Source organism: Rhinichthys klamathensis, unplaced genomic scaffold (genome assembly GCF_029890125.1).
Source record: "Rhinichthys klamathensis goyatoka isolate OS25496 unplaced genomic scaffold, OSU_Roscu_1.1 h1tg000005l_1, whole genome shotgun sequence".
Taxonomy (NCBI): domain Eukaryota; kingdom Metazoa; phylum Chordata; class Actinopteri; order Cypriniformes; family Leuciscidae; genus Rhinichthys; species Rhinichthys klamathensis.
Genome location: NW_026606558.1, coordinates 4,669,007 through 4,690,599, shown reverse-complemented (window position 1 = coordinate 4,690,599; position 21,593 = coordinate 4,669,007). Strand labels below are relative to the sequence as shown.

Here is a 21,593-nt window from a genome sequence, read left to right as displayed (position 1 = left end):
TTGTTTATCACACTTCACACGTTTAAAGGTAAATAAATGTTTTAATTTACAATAATGTCCAGAGCACAACGTTTAACAGACATGTATCAACATCATTTTCACATCAGTGTGCAACAAAAGAATTGAAAGCTTATACAAAACTCAAACTCCTTCCTAGCTTGGAGTTAACCGGCCAAAATGCAAGGACACGACAATTTAAAACAATAAAAATGCACCAAATCTTTCACATTAACATTTTGAGTTTCTTAGCTAGATGGAGAATACATGGTGAATTTCCCCAATCATTCTCGGCTGGGTCTCGAGCCCTGTCACATGTCGGCAGACTGTCGTTCATCACTCTGGAGCTCTGTGCCGGAATGATGGATGAGGCATCCTCTTGCACACACAAGGGCAGTTCATATTTCTGTCCAGTGTTTTTAGGGCATCCTCTTCAAAATTCAACCAGTATTGGTGACTTTGTGAAAGATGCTGTATGTTACAAGGTTTTATGTCAAAGGAGATTAAAATGGATGCAAAATTGGATGAGGTTTGGAATAAGGCAGTATAATCCACACCAAAAAAATGATGCTAGAAGATCACATTTTAAAAATAAAATGAATTTAGTCCACGTAGTTAGCTGGTACGTAGTACAAGAACACAGAAATAGTGAGGAACAGATTGCAAAACTAAAAAGACATTTCAGATATTTATGAAGATAAAATATTTAAGTTTTTCTTTGACCCATTGCTCTGAAATATTGAACACTTAAAAGGGACAAATCTTAGTATTACATTCATCAAACTAAAGATGGAAAAAATATATATATAATTTAGAAGATTCTTGTAATTGAGAGATGATGGACCAAACAATGCACTTGGGTAAATAATGCAATTATGCTCAAATTTAACTAAACCCATGACTTAGCTTCTATATTTTAAATTTTAAATAAAATCTGCCCATCTGGAACATTGGCAATGTATTTACACTTGTGAATGCCAAGAAACATTGAACAATAAATACTATTTGCAATAATGTTAAAACAAAGAAAAATATCCAGAAGGCCATACAGTGATTAAATGCCAAAATAAAATAAAAAATAGGCACTGAAAAACCTTTCCAGTAACCATCAATCCACTATGAGCTACAAACAACATGTGCCCATTGAAAAAATGCTGGAGAAGAATCTTAACAAAAAGTCACAGTATGCTTAACTAAATCCTGGGGAAGTTAACATGTAATGAGACCAATTTGCACTTTGTCAGCTTTGGTTAAGTCCTATTAAGTGGTCTCTAACTTGCTGGACGTTAAAACCACCAACAAGATCAATGGTCTAAACAGCAGTCTTGGTTTATCGGTTTAAAGGAGCTGTGGATTGTCTGTCTAGATTAAGTGCTTTCTTATATCTGAACATATCGTTTCGCTGCCCCATTGAACATAGCTCAGAAATTATATACTTCTTAAGAACTACATTCTGTAATGGGGAAAAAGTGGAACATTTGTTTCAAAAAGAACAGCACCTACACACACAGTCCTTTATTCTTCAGGATGGTCCCTAATGTAAAATGACATTGTTAAAATGAAGCTTCAATCGGCTATCACTTTAGTTTCGCAGACCCAAAATGGGCTCCAGTGCACATCCACTTCACGATGGCTATTTCCTCACCGGCTCCTATCAGAGCCAAGAGTACTACTGAAATGACCATTGCAGTCTTTTTCACCACCTTAAACCACATTTTAGTGTCTCAGTCTGCTGCTTAAGTCGCGTTGTAGCGAGCAGCAACCTTGGTGTAGTTGTAGTAGCTAATTTTGGCGAGTTTGGCCAAATCTTGTGCGTTGTTGCTGGCTAGATTTTCCCTCTCGCTGTAATCAAAGCTCTCCTCCTCGTAATCTTCCTGACCCTCGGCATCAGGCAGGGCATCTGAGCAAGAAAATGCACAAATATAAGCTTCAACACTTCTTTTTGTCACAACATATACAACAATATGTGAATTCAGGGGGTTAACCAATACTTAGTCACAGACAACAATCTCTGAATCAGTCAAATATACATCGCAAGCCGTGGTACTTTTATTTACACTAGGTAGCAAACTTTTACTAGCATTAGCATTTCAACTTCCACTCTATAAACCCACAAAAAGGCGAAGCAGATCTATAAACCTCAAGGCTATTTCTGTCCTGTCGTTTCTAATTTTCTATAACATTCTAATTTTCTATAACATTGAGAACTGCAAGTCATAAATATAATCTGAGGTATAATTTGCATGTTACCTTGCCCTTCATTTGAGGTGTCCAGGATTCCATGTTTCACCTTCATGTGTCGACTTAAGTTGCCCTTCAAATTGAACTTGCTGGTGCAGTAAGGACACTTGAAGGGTTTGCTACCGGCATGAAGGTGCATGTGACCCAGCAGGTTATACATTCTGTTGAAGGACTTCCCGCACACCTACAAAAAAAAAAGCAAAGAGTTCTAGGTTTGATTCACAGCCATATCAAGTAGAAAAATATAGACTCCAGCAGGGGTTATACTGTGCAGGGAAGAGTGCTTCGTACCCACCTTGCACTTAAAAGGTTTCACAGGCAAGTGGACAATCATGTGCGTTTTAAGCGTCTGCTTCTGAACAAAGGTCTTGAAGCAGATGTGGCACTGGAAAGGGCGCACACTGGTGTGAATCAGCATGTGTCGCTTCAGGTTGGCAGAAAGTGTGAACTCACGAGAACACACGTCACATTTGTATTCCTTCATACCCTGAGAGAGAAAGACAATGGCAATATATTAAGATATGAATCCATTGCGACCATCTCTTTAAAAGTAACTTTTGTAAAAAAAAAAAATCGTTTTTGAGAGCGGGAGAAAAAATCATTTATCACTGGCATCAGCTGAATGTGAAAAAGTGGTTAGTTGTCATAAGCACAGCTGAATTCATCAGCAGGGTGCCTGTCTTGCTTGCTCACTAGAATTCATAATACAGAGCAAGAAACTCACACACACTTACTTTATTCACTGTTGTTATCGCAATGCTGCAGGGTAAATAGACGTGTATACTCTGCAGTGTGAGCTCTGATGCTCCACCATGCTAAAACATTAACAAATGAAGAGGGTTAAATATTCTCTCGCCTGAACAATTTGACTATTCAGTAAACACTTCCAGTGTATCCAGGGAATACTGCTGTCCTAACATATATGCAAACATCCTTCAATTTCAGAATGTGCTATGAAGAACTAGACTGAACCTACACTACAAATGCATACCCCTTATAATCAGTGTGTTTGGCCCCTTAATTTCAGTTAAGACAATTCTAGAGAACTGTGTGGTAATAGTTTAGGGAGGGTCCCAATGTCCTTGTGCACAAATTGTGGTTTCTTGTGATGCTGAAGAACTTGACTGGCCACAAAACTCAGATCTGAACTCTGTTGGGATGAACTGGAACGTCAACTTTGACCGGGCCACATCACCCAACATCAGCACTATGCTCATGTCTGAATAGTATCAAATTCCTTTATTCGTGTTCCAACATCTAGTGGAAACTCCCTAGCAACTATAAAGCACATACAGGTGCAGTATTCAGCTGTCCATTTTCTTTTGGCCATATAGTGTACCCAACTTACTGAAATCACAGTGTTTTCATTCAGTCATTATCTCTAATGGCAATACACATCTAAAAATGGATTCCAAACTAAACAACTGTAGTAGCTGAAAAAAAAAAGGACTAACTGCCGGTGTGTTTTTTGTTTATAACCCTGCTGACCTGTGACATTCTGTTTACTGACACTGCAGTCATGACGAGATGAATCATACTCATGGAGAGTGAGAAATGAAAGGAGGAAGTATCAGCATGTGAGACACACTTCACTGCACAAAGCACACTCAAAACAAAACAGCTCCATACTAGTGCAAAGGGACGAGTTAATGGCAGGGTTGGATGGCTTGAAGGGACTGACAGAGACAGCTCCATTTACACAGAAACTTCTTGTGGCAATACCCAAGACACAGCTGAAGATGACACACAATAACCTACGGATTTATGAGAACATGTAGATGTTGGCAATGTAGGTGGGATCTGAAAGTCACTGGGGAGTCATTTCTAATAGGACGATTGCGGGAAGATTACAAAAACTAATGAGGTTTAAGTACCTTGTGTTTGAGGGCCGGCTGTGTCAGTACCTTGTGTGTAAGCATGTGCTGCTTCAGGTGGTGGATCTGCACGAACTCCATGCCGCACTCCGAGCAGACATAAGGCCGCACGTTCTGGTGCTTCATCAGATGGTTCTGGAGCTGGCTACGGTAGGCGAAGGACTTATGGCATTCGGTGCACTGAAAGGTGGTCGGGCCCTGGTGGCTGACCTGGTGGCGCTTGAGGTGTGCGTGAGTGGGGAACTCCATGCCGCACTGCGTGCAGACGTGACAGTGGCCGCTCTCGTGTTTAGTCTCATGAGTACGCAGCTCACTGGGGTAGGCAAAGCCTCGGCCGCAGAAGCGGCAGCTGTATGGCTTGACGTCGCTATGCTGCAACATGTGCCGTTTGAGGTGACTGGTCTGAGTAAAGGCCTTCTTGCAGACGGTGCACTTGTGCGGCCGCGTGCCCTGGTGCGTCAACAGATGTGTCTGAAGGTGGCTGGGCTGCTTGAAGAGCTTTCCACAGTGAAGACATTCATGTGGCTTGATGCCATTGTGACCGAGGATGTGTGTAACCAAGTTGTACTTCGAAGTGTAGGACTTTTCACACATGCGACACTTCCAGCGTTTCAGGCCTTCGCCCACATCCACACAGTATGATTCGTCGATTTGCACGTTGATATCTAGACGGTCGATTTGCATCCGTCTACCCAAGGAGTTCTCGCCCTCTGCCCACGCAATGGCCTGGCCGCCCTCCCCGTAATCTCCCGGAAGGCCTATCTCAGCAGCCTCGTACGCAGTCACACTGGACTCATAGTAGCGCCTCATTGCTGGGCTCACATCCTCCTCTGTAGTTTTTAGGTTCAGTGCTTTCTCCTCTACTTCTTCCTCCTCCTCCTCTTCTTCTTGTTGTTGTTGTTCCTCCTCCTTTCCCCGGCCTTCCTTGAGGGACTCCACCAATGCCTTTCCACGCCCCACAGGGCCTTGTTGAGACTGAGTCTCAGAGTCTACCTGTTGGATGGCTGGCTCCCTCGAGGACTCAGGGTAGCCTTTGTTACACTGCTCTTCTTTCATTGGCACTCTTTGAGGTGCTAGGTCCAACACTTCTGGCTCGTTGTCGGTTTGCTGGGGATTCGAGAGATAACAGGGGCTAGAGAACTCAGGCCTCTCTCCCTTCACCTGATTCGATGTGTCCAGAGACCTCTCCGTGGACTGCTCCGGTTCTCCTTCACTCAAGGGCCTCTTGGTCCTCCCGCGGGGCCCCGGTCGCCTGCGCTCTGCCCCGTAGAGCCCTTCTGGCCTCCTGTTCTCCCCGTGAGGCTCGGACAGATAGTCTCCATTGGCTCCAATTAGCTGATCTGCATATTCATACTCCATTGATTCTGCAGGGGGGGCAGGGCCTTCACGTCCCTCTCCCGTGTAGAAACCGTTTGGGGCAATTGTGGCTCCGAAGATTTCGTTCTGAGATATGAGGCCCAGCACAGCAGCCTGGGCCAGGGACAGGACCACCACCGGGTCAGTCTGAGTGCTGACATCCACCGCATGCTCCATCACTTTAGAATAGCAGCGGACCAGAGGAACCTCCTGTTCTTCCTGTCAATGGAAAGAACAACAGGTTTTAGCAATACTTCATGAAATCAAAATCAGTGTATAAATCTGTCATTGCAAGCGTCAATACAATACACTCGTAGCAACAAGGTCTGGCTAATGCTGTCATGGCAACAGTGTCACTACAATAGCAACAAAGTCAGTGCAACAGTGTCACATCAACATAAGTGTCAGAACAACGAATTTGACTGATGCGGGGCAACAAATAAAAGCTGTTTGGATAGGATTTGCTTCAGAGCTAAATGACAGCTCAGTCAGATCAGGCAATTTCTGGCAACATGGCAGGAATGTTTTTCTAGAACCTTTCCTCTAACTGATCTTTTTTTTTGTCAAATAGTGAACATTCTCATAGAGAAAGATAATTATAATATATATAAAATACACATTTTACAATATTCACAGCAGTAAGCAAGAGACATATTCTGACAACGCCTTGCCTCCGTGTCCACTAGAGATTGCTTTAGATAGAAGAGATAAGACAGATCTGTTCAAGCGCCATGCTTCCTTCCTTCACAGTCTTTAAAAGGACACGAAGCACAAAGAGTGACTGGGTCCGAACGGGAAGTCTACATCCGTGGACTATCCACAGCATTTCCTGCGAGGTCAAGCGCTGCCACTGCTGACTATGAAAAGGCCGGACAGTGAAGTTTTAGCAGAACCAGCAACATGAGACCAGTCTATTCGCGGACTTCAGAGATTGGCTGAAGCCAAAATGATTCAGTTCATTCCTTTGAGGCTGATGATTATGTTACTTACATATGGATTAATTAAAGAACAACTTGGTTGAACTCTTAGCTCAGGTCAATTTACCACACCTCTGTTCTAGATTACCAGAATGCTCAACTCACTGTCATGTTCACACAGGTAATTGTGTGTGTGCTCAGAAAGTCATTAACGTACATTATCACCTCTAATGAGCTGGTACCTTGATTTGTGCTGAATTGAAAGCCATGAAATACGGATTTCAGCTTAAGCAAAAACAAGCAAACACAAGGGAAAGAGGGAGGGAGAGACTGACAGCTGTAAAACAGAGGAAGAGAGACAGACAAGCAGAGACAGAGGAAAGAAAACGAGAAGTGGGGGGGAAGAGAGAGAGAGAGAAATGAGAAGGGGAACCTGGATGCCCTGATAACCATGTCATTTATAATTACTGCTTTTAAAGCAGTCAGACAGAGGGAGGGAGAAACAGACAGAAAAAAAAGAGTGAGTGAGTGAGTGAAAAAGGGTGATTGAGGAAACAAGTGAAAGAAGGAAGAGAGAGGAAGGAGGGGAACTGGGGGATGAGAGATAGACTGAGTGAGTGACTGAGTGAGGGAGGGGAGTGAGGAAAGAAAGATAAAGAGAGATAAAGAAAGAGGGAGAGAAAAAGAAGAGGGTGAGGGAGGGGCAGCGGGGGATGAGAGACTAAGAGAAGCTGAGTGAGTGAGAGAGTACAACAGAGAGATAAAGAGTGAGGGAGGGGTGTGGAGAGTGAAAGACTGAAACTAAGAAGGAGACAGAAAGAGAGAAAAAAGAAGAGGGTGAGAAAGGAGGAAGGGAAAAGGAAAAAGAACGAGTCTTAAGACAGAAAGACAAATGAAAGGGCCAGTCGGGCAAGATAGCAGCCGTGACTGTATGAGGAGAGCTGAAGTGAATATAAAAATAGATTAAAAAAAATACGCTAGCTAGTATAAAGACTAGCATAGAATGAACCTGTGTGTGTTTGTGAGTTTGAGAGATAGAAAACAAAAGAAATATACTGCATTCAAGGTAGAGAGACAATATGAGAGGCTAGACTGTAAAAGAGAGAAAGGTTAATATATGAATGACACTCTTGCAGTATTCTGTGAGAGAGAAAAAAGTTACTTCATTTCCACAGTTCAGAGTAACAAACTTTAACACAGCAATTAGCCAACAGCTCAAGTCAATATATCAACACAAGTCGCTTCGGGTAGCATGTATGTTTGGGTTGAGCACTCACCACATTACTCCTGGTGTGATGTTTCAGATGTTTCAGGGACCTCATCCTTCAAGAGAAGTGAGAGGAGCAAAAAACACCAGCTCCTATTTATAACTGCGAGAGAGGGGCGGAGCCACACTCATCCTCCTCCTACTGTTGCTGTTATCAGAACTGACTGTGCCTGCCTCTCGCACGCATACACACACAAACCTATTTCTTCCATTCTCTTTCTTTCCGTCTCTCTGCCCTCCCTTCCTCACACTCCCCCATCTCTTTCTCCTTTCTTTCTTTCTCTTTCACTCTCTCTCGCGCGCATTCACTATCTTTCTTTCTCACGCACACACTCCATACGGCGTGACCCTTCAACAAACATATTTCTCTCTTACTAACAAAAGCTCACTTCTCCGCACATTTACGTCCTCTCTTCACTTTAGAGATGATCGCAAACATGTTTCAAGCCGGCATGTGCACGCGCGTGCGCGCGCGCTCACACACACACACACACACACACTGGAGGTGTGTCTGTTGGTGTCAGACAGACAGTAAGTGAGATATGCTGAAATGTTTTCCGGGAGGAGTTCTACAGGTCTGTTTATTTGCGCATCTCAAATAATTAAGCCGCAAGACGCCTGTGCAATGTCTGAGAGCCAGTACGCACAAAAAAATGAGTGACAAAAGAAAGAAAAGGAGAAAGAAAAGCAGTTTGGAAAGAGAGGGAGGGAGTGAGACAGACATGGGGGAGAGAGAGAATAAGAGGAAGAGGGAGGGGGACTGAGACAGAGAGGTATAGAGAGAAAAGGGAAGGGAAGGGGGGTGAATGGGAGAGAAATAGAAAAAGAGAGAGAGAGCGACAGAGAGAGAGAGAAAAGAGGTGGGGGAGGGCGAGAGAAGAAGAGAATGCAGCAAAAAAGAAGGAAGAGAGGAACTGGGGGAGGGAGAGCAAAGCATAAGAAAAGATGAGGTCAAAGAATAGAGAGAAAGACAGAAAGAAAGAGAGAAGAGGGAGGGAGAGCGCTCGAGAGGAGGAGGGGGGGACTGAAAGAGAGATAGAAAAAGAGAATGCATTGAAAGAGAGAGAGTTTCAGCAGCCTGTGAAAGAGATAGTGAGGGGGGGGGGAGAAAAGGGGGATGTTGGAGTGTGAAAATAAAAAAGAGGAGTTCATCAGCAAGAGAAAAAGAGGGGGAGTGGATGAGTGGGGGGAGGGGGGGCGGGGGGAAAAGAGAGAAAAAGGGAAAAACAGCAAGGAAAGATATTAACTATTGAAGTTCTGGTTTCCTCTGTCAGGCTACCTGCCCGTTCCGTTGCTGAGGTGTTCCCGCTCATCCTCATTACGGAAAAGGTATGGGATTACTCTTAACACTTCCCGTGAGCTTATTAACGTCAGGATATAGGCTGGCCGTCCCACAAAAGAGCCTCTATTATGGAATGGAACACACCTGAGTGAAGGACTGTGCTGTATACCGTCAGTGTGTGAGAAGAGTGGAGGACATTTTTCATCAGTGAGCAGGAAAGGGCAATCCATGAAGGAGAGAGAAAATCAAGCATTGTAGGAGAGTCACTATATGTGCGTCTGGTCTGAGTGAGAGAAAGATGTGTGTGCGTGTGAGAGATCGTGAGAGGAAAGGAGGGAGGGAGGGAAAAGAGAAAGGACAGGCAGAGAGAGAGAGAGAGAGATAGGGAGCGAAGGGAAACAGACAGAGATAAAGAGAGATTGAGGGAGGGTGTGAGTGAGGGGGAGAGATAGCAGGAAGTTGAGAGAGCGAGTGAGGAGAGAAAATAGAAAGAGTGCAAGGGAAGAAACAAAGAGATAAGACGCAAAAGACAAAGAATCCACATGGAAGAAGAAACGGCCAGGGACGTTAAACAACACAGAGCTGCCCGCCTGTGGGGAAAACGAAAAAGGGGGAAGACAACAAAAGTTAGGGGGGAAAGAAAGAATACGCTGGCTGGAATACTCATCCAGGCCAATAGGTTTTCCTCCTCCCTTAAAAGAAAAAGAAAAAAAAGAAGAAGAAAGAAATTGCTTGAAACCTGTCCTAACCTCATTTGCCCAGAAGTATCAGACTTGTGTGAACCAGTCCTAACACACACACACACGCATGGAAGAATACATGATGAATAACAAACGCCTACTAGTTTCTTCTGCGTGTGTGTGTGTGTGTGTGTGTGTCTGCGTTTGCTTCTCCACAGGTTTGTGTAGCTGTGTTTCAGAGGGGTGTGTGGTTTGGGAATCTATCTACAGGTTTTACAGACAAGTGTATGTGTGTGTGAGCGTATCGCATGACACTTGTACTTGTGGTTTGCGTGTTTTTCTTCTGCCTGAAGAGAAGCAATAGGGAACTTTTGTGTGCATTGTTTTCTGTGGCAGTGTGAATGTATGATACTGAGGGAAGTATGAACCGGTTGGGTTAGTAGCTGAGATCCGACTGGGATGTATATGCATGTGGTTGTTTTTGATTCCCAAAACCCTGACCTGAGCAGAGATGAGACGGGGAAACTCCAAACGTTTTCATTATGACGCAATGAACGTGAAGAGGTGTTTCACAAAGTTATTCAATTCTTCATTTTGTTTATTTTTTGTGGGAGAGATGAATTCAAAAGTAGAGTGTGGGTGGGGTAAACTGTGCCATTTTTATGGAAGTTGTCCTCCAATACATTAAATATATTTTTTTCAGAATGTGTTCTCAATTGAAATATTAGATATTTTACTTCAAAAAAATGGGAACAATTTACATAAACAAGAAAAAAAGTCTTATTTTGATGCACATTTTTTTTTAGACATGCAGGCAGGAACAAGTTTAATATTCTGAATATTTGAATGAAGTAATAATTTTCAACATTTCGTATAAAAGTAGCCTATTTGAAAGGGTAATAATAATATATTTATAATAGTTATTCCAGCATTTGGAGTCAGTATATCCTAAACTGTCACGTTTTATCCCACATGTACCATTTTGGGAAAACACTGCATTTACAGTAATATTTCATGACTAAACGATTACATGGTTTTATAATAGAAATTCCCCAACCTAAGATGTGTAGTTGACATGAAATGCTTTTAGAAAGGTGATGTGTCATGTGGTGTGACGAGCTAAACTACATTTTAAAATGCATGTTGCTAATTATTATGCATGCGGCTTTTAATACATCATTTTTAAATGAGAGATTATGAAATCTATTTGAAAATTCTGTTATCACACCACAGGACCTTTTAAAAAGAACTAGCGAAGGCAAATGTGTTTAAAAATGTAAAATACATAAATAAATAATAAGGTGAATCCCTTACACAATCATTTATATTTGAACAAATACTGATGTTGATTAAAAAAAAAGGCTCATTGATACATTATGTGTCTACTACCCATAAACACTACAATTCAAAAGTTCTTTTTTCTGTAAAGAAATGATTATATTTCCAGCAAGAATGCATTAAATTGATCAGAAGTGGCAGTAAAGACATTTATACTGTTACAAATTATTTCAATGTCAAATATATGTCGTTCTTTTGAAATTTCGATAAATCAAATCCTGAATTTATATATATATGATTTCACAAAAAAGCAATACAGCTGTTTTCAACATGAATGATAATAAGAAATGTTTATTGAGCACCAAAATTTGCATATTAGAATGAATCCTGAAGGATTTGCAGTGACAGTAATGATGCTGAAAATTCAGCTTTGCATCACAGAAATTATATTAGGAATTTTTTTGTATATATTATATACAATATATATGAACATTATTTTAAATTGAAATAATATTTTGTTTTACTGCATTTTTTATCAAATAAATGCAGTCTTGGTGAGCATTAGTGAAGTCTATACAAAAAGAAACTTACAAACCCCCAAATTATGTAAATCTGCTTTTACATAATTTTAATTTTACCTGCCAAGTAGATAATTCACTAATATATAAACGCCTATAAAACATAAACAGACGTTTTACTTTCTACATTTTTGCTTTCTTAATACTTGATGACAAAAACCATGCAGTTGCTCAGATTTAACGAGGTGGCCCATCTTACCCCACTCCCCTACAATGCTGTCATGTTAATCGAAACATGTCTCCATGATAAATGATCTGTTCAAACGCTTTTAATATGGGCAGAACCGAACAAACATGAATTAGCACAAAGCCAGATCATCACCTGTCATCCAAGCTACGGGATCATTACTCTGTGCTGCCGTGAGTTTTAGTGGAGATCTTGTGGGGTGTTAAAGCACATGCAAGCCAGCCTTCAGCTCCCCCCATTTGAGCCCAGAACACACACCAGCACTGCCACTCATTAACCACAGGAACTCAATGGACATAACCTTTGACCCCAAACCAGACATAACTGCCAGCAGTTAGTTCCTTTCTAAATTAACTTCTAAATCATGCGTCCGCTTGTGTGAACGTGTTATGAGGTAGTTTACCCAAACACCGAGTCTTAATCTCATTCACGGAAAGTTGCGTCTCGGCCCTGATGATCCTGCGCTCTTGATTTCAATGTTTGTGTTTTTCCATTGTGGCTCGTCCGAGAAAATCGCACTCAGATACGCACACACAAGCAGCACAAACACAGAAGATGCAAAGAAGAGAGGCTCTCCAAATCCTGAATAAAAGATTACCCCCCTCATTCAGCACGGGGGTTACAGATAAAATGTTGGACTGAATATTGGGCAAGAAAATGTTTCTGCCGAGAGGAAATAGAGTGAATAGAAAAGAGAAAGACAGTCGAGGGAGGAGAGCATTCAGCACAGGATATAAAAGGAACAGAGAGAGAAAAGAAAGAGGAGAGTGGGGGGGGGGGGGGGGGGAGAGAAGAAGAGCGAGAGAAGGAGAAAGAGGAGAGAGAGAGAGAAGGGGGAGGGAGAGTGAACGAGAGAGAGAGAGAGAGAGAGAGAGAGAGAGAGAGAGAGAGAGAGAGAGAGAGAGAGAGAAACAGAAAGAGGAAAGGGAGAGAGACAGTGAGAGAAAGACAGGAGAGAAGGGGGAAGGGAGACAGAAAGAAAAAGAGACACACAAGAGACTAAAAAAACACAGAATAATAATAAAAAAAGCAGCAGCAATGTCTGGCTTGGGCTCCATGAAGATAGACAAATTTGAATGAACATAGGAGGCTATATTGTGTGCATGTGAATGAGGCGGGAGTCCACACCCTGCAAACCTCAGCTGTGAAGGCACAAGTTCATTGTGTCGGGCCTAGAAGCATTCAGGAGCCACTCCTCTGCATGTGTGTGTTTCTCTGCGGTCTGAGGTTAGGAGGTCAAAGCCTCGACTGGGAACAGTTGCCTCCTGCCTCCGTCCCGTGCCGTTTCATCTCATAATCCTGCTAATGGCAGTTAAATGGACTGACGGCACGAGTCTGGCCGCCTAGTTTCACATCCAATTTCATTCGGCCCGCGCTCAAACGAAGAGGCCTGTAAACACAAGCGGGTCTGACGCCTGACTTCGTAGACGGAGTCTCATAAATAGCATGGGGAAAGTGTCCGTCCTTCCACTCGCTCGCGCTCTTTTGTATTTCTCCCTCACCTCACGGTAACAAATTTCCACCTGAATTACTTTTTCTTTCTCCCAAGTTTCATTCTTTTAAATCAAAACCCCCTTTGTCTCTCTCTTCTTTTGTACCTTCTTCTTGTTTCCATGGTTACCCCTCTCTCTGCGCTGTACACTATCTATCTCTCCCTCCGTTTCCCTCTGTCTCTCTCACTCTGTTCTTATCTTTCTCATTTTGCTTTCATCTCTGCCTCCCTTCCTCCTGCTTTATCCCACACCCTCCTCACTCCGGCTTTTATCTCTTTTCACTTTCATCTGTCTTTCACCTTTCTCTCCCCTTCAAGCCTGCCATTCCATCATGCTGTTTTTTTTTTCTTCCTGTTTCTTACTTATGAAGAGTGTGTGTGTGAGAGAGAGAGAGAAAGTTTCATCAGTTGCCCTATCAATTCTACATTTTTAATCACTTTCCATTCGTCCAATCCCCGGTTTCCTTTCCACTGGCACAATCTCTCATTTACATGTGTGCTGGACAGAGTGGTCAGTCCTTTAATGCTCATCCCTGGGCTGCTTCTCTGTTCTTCAAGCTTTCGGAAGGTCTGGCGTGAAAAGAATTACAGGATGAATCAAACTGGTTATCGCGTGTCCTCATCTCGCTACGGTTACTTCAGCATGGCGTAGATGTCTATGTGATGTGTTTATAATTAAAGTCAAAGTGAACTGTTTGCAACGCATTTGGCTTTCATAATGTGATGTATTTCTGAGTGAAATGGGATAATTAATGAGAAAGATATAGGATGGGACATTGATTGGATTGGATTGCATACAAGAATTACATAGCTATTTGGATATTGGTTTTTCGTCTTCAATCCAAACTTATGTCTTCAGCCGACACCTGATATTAAGATGCATTTTGGTCGATCGGATCACAAGTGCTAAATACAGGCGTAAACGGGGTCTAAAATGATTTGTGCTTGTCCACTTTCGACCACTTCCAGAGGTAGTCATTTGACCGGATTGCTTTCGTAGTGTAAACGCTCATGTGGTCGAATGCGTTCGAACTGCCACAAAAGACGCCTACTCTCCGCCTACTGACCTAATGCATAAACATTGTGGGAAGCGCACTAGCCACACGGGATTTTAACTTTGTCGGCTGAAGACATGAGTTTGGATTGAAGACGAAAAAATGTCCCAAGCACAATGTTCTCTCATCATTCCTGATTTCCAAAATTTCCTTTTGACCTATAAAAGGTTGTATGAAAGTTTCAGAACTCAAAACTTGCCAAAATGACTCGTTTCAGAGTTCGTCTCAGTATGACATCATAGACAGCCTCTGCAGAAGATGCTCAACTTCTACATCATTGCCAAGTCTGCATCTGAACATTAGGAAAGCGTGGATAAACTTTTGTTTTTAACTAAGTTCAAGATCGCGACACTGTTCATTTGTTTGCGTCATTTTACTGTGGATTCGGTTTTAAACAAGTCAGCTCGATACAGGCTTTTCAGAGAGGTCTATTGCTTGCCATGTCTATTGCTTTGTCTGTTACAGATCATTTGATATGTACTTTCACTTTACTCAAAGTGAAGTGTACACGACAAATATAAGGACAACAGTGCAACAAAAGATGGAACAAGAAACACTGTAAGTTATCCTTTGTCAACCATAGCTGTGGTAACCAAGACTCCAAGGCCACAACCAAGACTTCTAAAACATATGTAATACTCATAAATGTTTCACAGTTGGAAAATGTACTGTGTAACGAGTTTCTGTAGCTTCTTCATTTAAATACTAATATATTGTAATAACTAACTCACAAATACATAAGGAAAAAATATAAATAAAGATGATTTATTACCAAGAAGTCACATATCCTTGGTATTTGAGATGTAGGTTTGTCTTCTGATTCGGGATTAGATTTTAAATTGGATTTATGCGCATAGATGAGAAAAATAAATATATAAACTCTGATATTTTGAACGATCTTGATCTTCTGCTCTGTGCCAGTGTCTACAGTATGCACAGCTTTGTCAGATTCATGAACAAATGACTCTTATGGACCGGTCTTTGTAATGAATAATTAAAAAAGAACTTTTAAAAACAGATATTTTTACTGAATCAAAAAAAAAAAACATACAGCACAGTCAGCATCAGATTCACGAACATATTACTCTTATGAGCTAGTCTATTTAATGAATCATCTCTTTCATGGGCATTCATGAGTTTAAAATTGTACACAAGGTAATAATAATTGTTTTACAAAAGATATGCCATTTGAAGTTTGCTTAAATTGGTATCCACCGAGTTTTTGGTTTGGTTCCTCTTGCAGAAGGTTACTTGTAGAAAGTTCAGCAATAACTGACAGTGAATTTCTTTCATACAGTATATAAACAAAATACACAAAATCATTTTTTGTCTCAAATCAAATTTATCCAGCCCTGATTTTTATTTTATGTTGACTTTAATAACAGAGAGTTAGATTTCTAATGCTTTGTCGCCTCTTGGGTTCCTTCATATCCTTTGCCTATATGTTCCTAGTGAAAACATGCTATGTGGCAGGACATATACTGTGGCCTGTCAGCTCAGTGCTGTGATGAAGATGTCCCTTTGAGGCCTAGACACCTCCTATGAGGAGATAACGACCGGTCCTCATACAAAACTGCAGCAATATATCACAACCCCGACAACAAAGAAAACCAGTGAGACACAATATACCCCCGTACTTTACATAGGATTATTTAAAATGACAAGTTTGCATGCACAGAAATGCACCTGAGGGTGTTTCATTAGGGCTAAACCGAATGCTTTATGGTAATCACTACACAAAACGCACTAAGAAAAGTCCCTGGCATAGTCTGGTTGAGACTGACTGCAGTAGGAGGAAGTGTTATGCTTGAGATCTGACTGAAACTAACCTCCCTCCCCTGCTCCTTCCCTTTCCCCTTTCCCTTTAAGTACCACAACTATTCAGAAAAGAGAATAAAGAAAACCTGAATAGAGGAAGAGAAGAAATAGAGGTCCCAAAGAGCTAAAGAAAAGCGAGAGAGAAAAAAAAACAATGAAAAGAGAAACAGGAATGAAAAGCAGCCAGAGAGAAAGAAAGAGAAGAAAGAGGGACAGCGAGAGGGAGGGGGAGACAGAGAAAAAAGAAGCAGAGCAAAGGCTAGCGCTGAGTGAGAGAGCGAAAGAGAGAGAGAGAGAAACTGTCTTTTTCCTTCTTTTTTTTTTATAAATATGGATTTAATGGCATAAAATTAATAGCACCAGAAAATCTTAACCAGCCTACATACTGACGAAGGCAGAAATGAACCATTTATCTGGTTTAAATGCATTGAGCTGTAAAGTCCATCTCGACTACACATCTATCACAAGATTTCATCATACTCTTGACAGATAAATCTGTGGTAAGTTGCAAGGAGAAGGGTTCTAATTTTAAGACCAAAGTCAAAGATTCCCACCACATCCTCTGCCTGTAAGTCTAAATGATTAATTTAGGGTAAGATGGGGGACATCTGTGCATTTACTTTTTAAATTGTAACACATTTAGATTATATTAAGTTTAGCATGTGCAGGATGATGATGATACATCAGCAAATGTGTTATGTAAATTAAACATTTGCTAATTACACAAATCTAATATACTCAAATCCCTCAAATAAGACACAAAAACCTTTGATATTCGACAAAATAAATACTATAGATCACTATTTTCTAGAGACGCACTACTAGATCAATTAACTAGATTCATTAACTGTCTGGTGTTTTGGGGCCTGAAAACACAAAGTTTTGAAATCCGGGTTTAAAGTGCAAGTTTTTGAAAACGATATTGTTATCATCTCCGTTTAAACTACAAAAATGCGAATTTGTGCAAACGCTGATGTCATGCACATTCAGTCTATACGCGTGTAGTGTTTCTTTACAAGGTGACATCGCCAACTACTGGGCTGACATGCATAATACAGCATTTTTAGTTGTTTTCGCATATCCGTGTAAAGTTAAACCATAGACAGTATAAGAAGTGGACAGAGCCATCTCATTGGAACTCAGTTGAGACAGTTGAAGCCCATTTTTAGCGATTTTTGAGCACTTCCGTTCCTGACGCGCAGACTCAAACCGACTCAAACTAAGCTTGATGACGTGAGCAACCTGTCTGACAGACGTAAATCTTCTAGTAGCTGTGCGTGAAAATTGCCAACGTTAATCTTGCAGAGACGGGGAACTTGAGCAAAGAGTGCTTTGGCGTGAGTGAGCAGGAGTAAGTATTCTGTTGCTTTTATGGACTCATTATCTATGGGCTTCTCCCTTGACGGGACGTCCCCCCGATTGCCTGCGAGCTTCTCCTCCTGTCTGTACGGTAATTTCTGTACAGCGCGACAGAGAGTCGAGTGGTTATGACGCAATCGTTAGCCTATTTTTACTAAATCTGTTTCTACGGGGCCATAATGTAACATAGAAGGTAATGGAGCCCTTTATACATTGTCGTGTTTCTTTAGAAATAAATAATGGACAAATGGAGTCTTTAAACGCCTCAGATGTAAAGTTATTCGCTGTCAAAGTGACGCCAAATTGAATGGGAGTCAATGGAAATGCTAACGCAAGTGAAGTTCTGCTACAAGATGGCGGCACCCGGCCGGCTTCAACTTCCGGTCGATGGATTACCCCCTTGGTGTAAGCGGGAATCGTTTTCATAATGTTGTCGTCTGTACGCAAAAAGCGTAAAGGAAAAACATTTATCTCTGACTAAATCTGTCATGACGTTCCAAACCTGTATGACTTTCTTGTGTTTTGCGGAACACACATTCTTTCTAGTTTCCAGTTTTGGTTACCATTGACAAAAAAAACACACAGATATTTCTCATTTTATCTTCTTTAATGTTCCACAGAAGGAAGTCATTCAGGTTTGAGACGACATAAGCGTCAGCAAATGATGACAGATTTCCCTTTAAGTGGGCTAACATTTCTACAAATGAAAATACAATAATCCAGAATGTATATTAAAATATATGCAGTTCCCATTACCAAGCCATTGAATAGTAAGGTAGCATTTATCCAAGCTAGCTGGAAAAACTTGTCAAGCATATAGTTCTTCTTCTCCTCCTGCCAGCAGACATATATCACGATAAACAATTTGATACTGGGTATCGAAAATGCAATCTGTAATTGAAAACAATGACCTTCCATATACACTCGGGCTATACTGCATGCAACTACCAATAATGATAGATGTTGGGAGATAGACAATGAAGGAGAATTGTACAGTGTGCACTGTGCAGAGCACTACCTGTTTAAGACAAGCAAGGCAGGACTGTTATCTCCCATACAATCTCACATAACAAAACCTAATAAATTATGGACTACACAAGATCTCATTGTGTTATGTGTGCGCTGCGGTGCAGGTGATTCTGATATGTGGAGGTGGGCTCTAAGGAACCACCCAGAACACTCTAGCAACCCAGAAACTCCCATTGCAACTGTGTAGCAACGTGTAAAACCACTGAGAACACGTTAGCTGTCACATAACAATGCCCTGTCCACCACACACAACACCTTAGCCTTTTGGCAGCGAGTTTTGCATGTGCAAAACAGCTAACAAGGAAGATTTACTTCGATCATTTTCTACCAATCACAACTGAAATGGCTCTCTTCTCCACCATGTTGAAAGGTTGTGGGTCAACCTAACTTGGTAACTCGAGTCTCACTCAAGTTTTATTGCTGCCTTTAAGTGCATGTGGGAAGCCAAGTCACAAAATTGACAATTCTTATGGACCATTTTTTTATGGATATTGCAATGTATTATCTGTGCACATCAATATTTGCAAAAAAATGCCCTCATAATCTTTGATCAAAATAACTTACACTTCCTCTTGCAACGACATCTCTTCTCTTCTCCAATGACGTTTTTACTGGCGAGAGGGCGGGACAACCTGTCACTCATATGAGATCACAATAGCAAACCACAATGATCAAATACGTGATCAAATACGCCACAAATACGTCATAATAGGGAAGAAAAGACGATTGCAACTTTCATTTCATGCTGACTTTGACTTCACTACAGACTTGCTATCCACTCACTGATCTAAGAAATAATATATTATCGATTAGTAGCTATGTTTCTATCCAAAGTTGTGAACTTAACTTGTGCGCAAGATTGGAATATCGCATAAAACATTCGCGAAAAAAGCAGTGTTTCCATCCCATGTGTTCAAGAGAACATAATCATCACTTCCTGGGAAACTGGGACAAAATATCTGTAATAAAAATGGAAGTTGCTGAATCGGGGAAGAAACCGTGGCTCTTTGGCATCATGGCATCATTTATGACTTGCAGAGAGCGCAGACGAAACGCAATAAACGCTGTCATGTTATCTTGCGTTCGGATGCTGATGTTTAGGAACGTAATCATGTGAGATGCTTCTGGGAGGGAATTAAACCAAATCATTTTTATGACAGACTTTGGCTCAGGCAAAGCCAAAGCCTAAAACAACATTTGAGATGTGCTATGAAACTGATTCGCTGGTTTGTCCAGTTATCCAATCACATTCACCATTGAGCCAAAGTCATGTGAGATTTTTGTTGTACATCGAGGGATTTATTCTGTAAATTATGTGTTTCCATTGTAGTTTATGCGCATGTCTTCTTTTTGGATAAAAAAATGATCCGTCTCAATTGAGTTTTTTATGCACATTTTTAGAATTTTCGTCTCGATTACAAGGGCACATGAATAAAAAAACTGTGATGTGTACAGATAAATCATATATAAGATATACTGCAATATTCCATAAGAAAACAAGAATTGTCCATTTTGATTCCATGGTGACTTTATACTCAAAACAGTCAGCAAACCAAAACAACTAAACAATGAAATGATTTTTAAATGTTGAGTAAGCATAGCTAGCAACATTATTTACCAATGCATGGCATCTACATAATTTATCTCCAAAAAGCAAAGCATGCATTGTTATGTAACAATGAAATTAAAATTCATTTATTACCATCATCTGCAGGTTGCTTTCCGCCATCTTAAGTATGGACACGCCTCTTCCGACGTCAGACCTGAGGATGTACCACAGCCCAGAGCCCACAGGTTGCCGCCACTAGTAAACGACGCCGGTTGGTTGTTTATTCAGGCCTCATTCACTTGAAGGCACGTGAAGGCAGCAAAAGTGACGAGCCATTAGCGACCACGGCTCAGGAAGTCAGTTTCCATCGGCTGTCACTTCATTAACCTCAATCGAGAGATAAGGATCATGTAAGAACGTCAAAATAGCCTTCAAGTTTACTCTATTCTGCGTTGATTTAGTTGAGTTAAACAAACTCAGTCGAATGATTGGCGATCACTGCCCTCTATAGGACAGACTCAGTACGGCAAGATAAAAGTTTTTAAAATAGACATTACCTGGAAAGAACTTAATCGCTTTCTTAATAATGTATGTGATTTATGTTAATGTAACCATTGTTTCATTGAAAACTCTGAGGACTGACAACAGTTAAAAGCCGAAGTAAAACGTATTTTACTCTGGTGCAATACTTTACACAGCTCTAAAATTTACTTCGTGGCATCTTCATCTTATGCGACAGATATGTGTGTGTGTGTGTGAGAGAGAGAGAGAGAGAGAGAGAGAGAGAGAGAGAGAGAGAGAGAGAGAGAGAGAGAGAGAGAGAGAGAGAGAGAGAGAGAGAGAGAGAGAGAGAGAGAGAGAGAGATTTACTCAATATGTAGTATCAGGCTGTTTGTCAAAGACAAAAGTGCTCTTAATTAAAGAAGCACCCATATTCAATGCTAAATGCTAGATATTTCGAGTTCAAAATCTAATAATGTGTATGGACATGTTTATTGTATTGTATATACCTGCAAAGTATTTTTAGTTCAGTTTTTATGTTCCATTTGTTTATAAACGTGTCTTGCCACTAGATGGCAGTAGAACATTCCCTCTGTCTTTTAGTTAGCTTCTGCATCAAAGTTTGTTAAGCTCCTTAATAAAGCTTGCTTGCTTCCTTCCTTTCTTTCTATGAGAAGAAACATACAGATAATTCTAACTAATAATCATGCAGTTCCAGATCAAATGCATTAAGTTTTTTCACTCTCAGTGAGTTGATGAGACAATGTCCTGAGAGACGCTCTGAGATGATCAGACTATTAGCCTGATGCTTTTTGTCTGGCTGATGGTGGTTTAGATCATTTCCTATCCCGATGGAAATCATGGTTTCTCATGAGCGCAGTAAGACAGTCCAGGCCTCTGATACTCCTCTGTTTTAAGGAAATGACGGCCTGGAGGTTCAGTAATGGGTCGTCTATATTTCCAGCACTGCAGATGGATCAGCTGTGCGTGTGTTAGTTCTGTCGTCATTTGCTATAACTCCCCTCTTTCTCTGTACCCCTTATGGGATCATACAGTTGTTCCTCCAGCAGGAATTTCTGGAATTCTGTACTCATGCTGCTTATGTAACCGAGCCGCTCGTCACCGAACATACA

The 21,593-nt window shown here is 41.1% G+C and overlaps 1 protein-coding gene across 2 annotated transcripts; it reads right to left on the bottom strand.

Annotated features, from left to right (window-relative positions):
- Positions 1-21: 21 nt before the first annotated feature.
- znf710a (zinc finger protein 710a) lies at positions 22-7,893 on the bottom strand. Of its 2 annotated transcripts, none has more exons than XM_056255776.1 (5): positions 7,663-7,893; positions 4,113-5,687; positions 2,534-2,725; positions 2,248-2,422; positions 22-1,897 (listed from the first exon to the last, which is right to left on the bottom strand). In XM_056255776.1, the coding sequence occupies exons 1-5, from the start codon at positions 7,705-7,707 to the stop codon at positions 1,734-1,736; spliced, it is 2,151 nt and encodes a 716-aa protein (XP_056111751.1). In that variant the 5' UTR covers positions 7,708-7,893; the 3' UTR covers positions 22-1,733. The 2 variants fall into 2 exon arrangements, with proteins under 2 accessions (XP_056111751.1, XP_056111757.1); XM_056255782.1 differs by having other exon boundaries at positions 4,143-5,687; positions 7,663-7,889.
- Positions 7,894-21,593: the final 13,700 nt, after the last annotated feature.

Excerpts from the sequence above, each read along its gene's own strand:
- znf710a (XM_056255776.1), bottom strand. The coding sequence starts at position 7,707 with ATGAGGTCCCTGAAACATCTGAAACATCACACCAGGAGTAATGTG. Across the intron at positions 5,688-7,662 it reads ATCACACCAGGAGTAATGTG|GAAGAACAGGAGGTTCCTCT; the intron begins GTGAGTGCTCAA and ends TTCCATTGACAG. Across the intron at positions 2,726-4,112 it reads AGCCGGCCCTCAAACACAAG|GGTATGAAGGAATACAAATG; the intron begins GTACTTAAACCT and ends TTTCTCTCTCAG.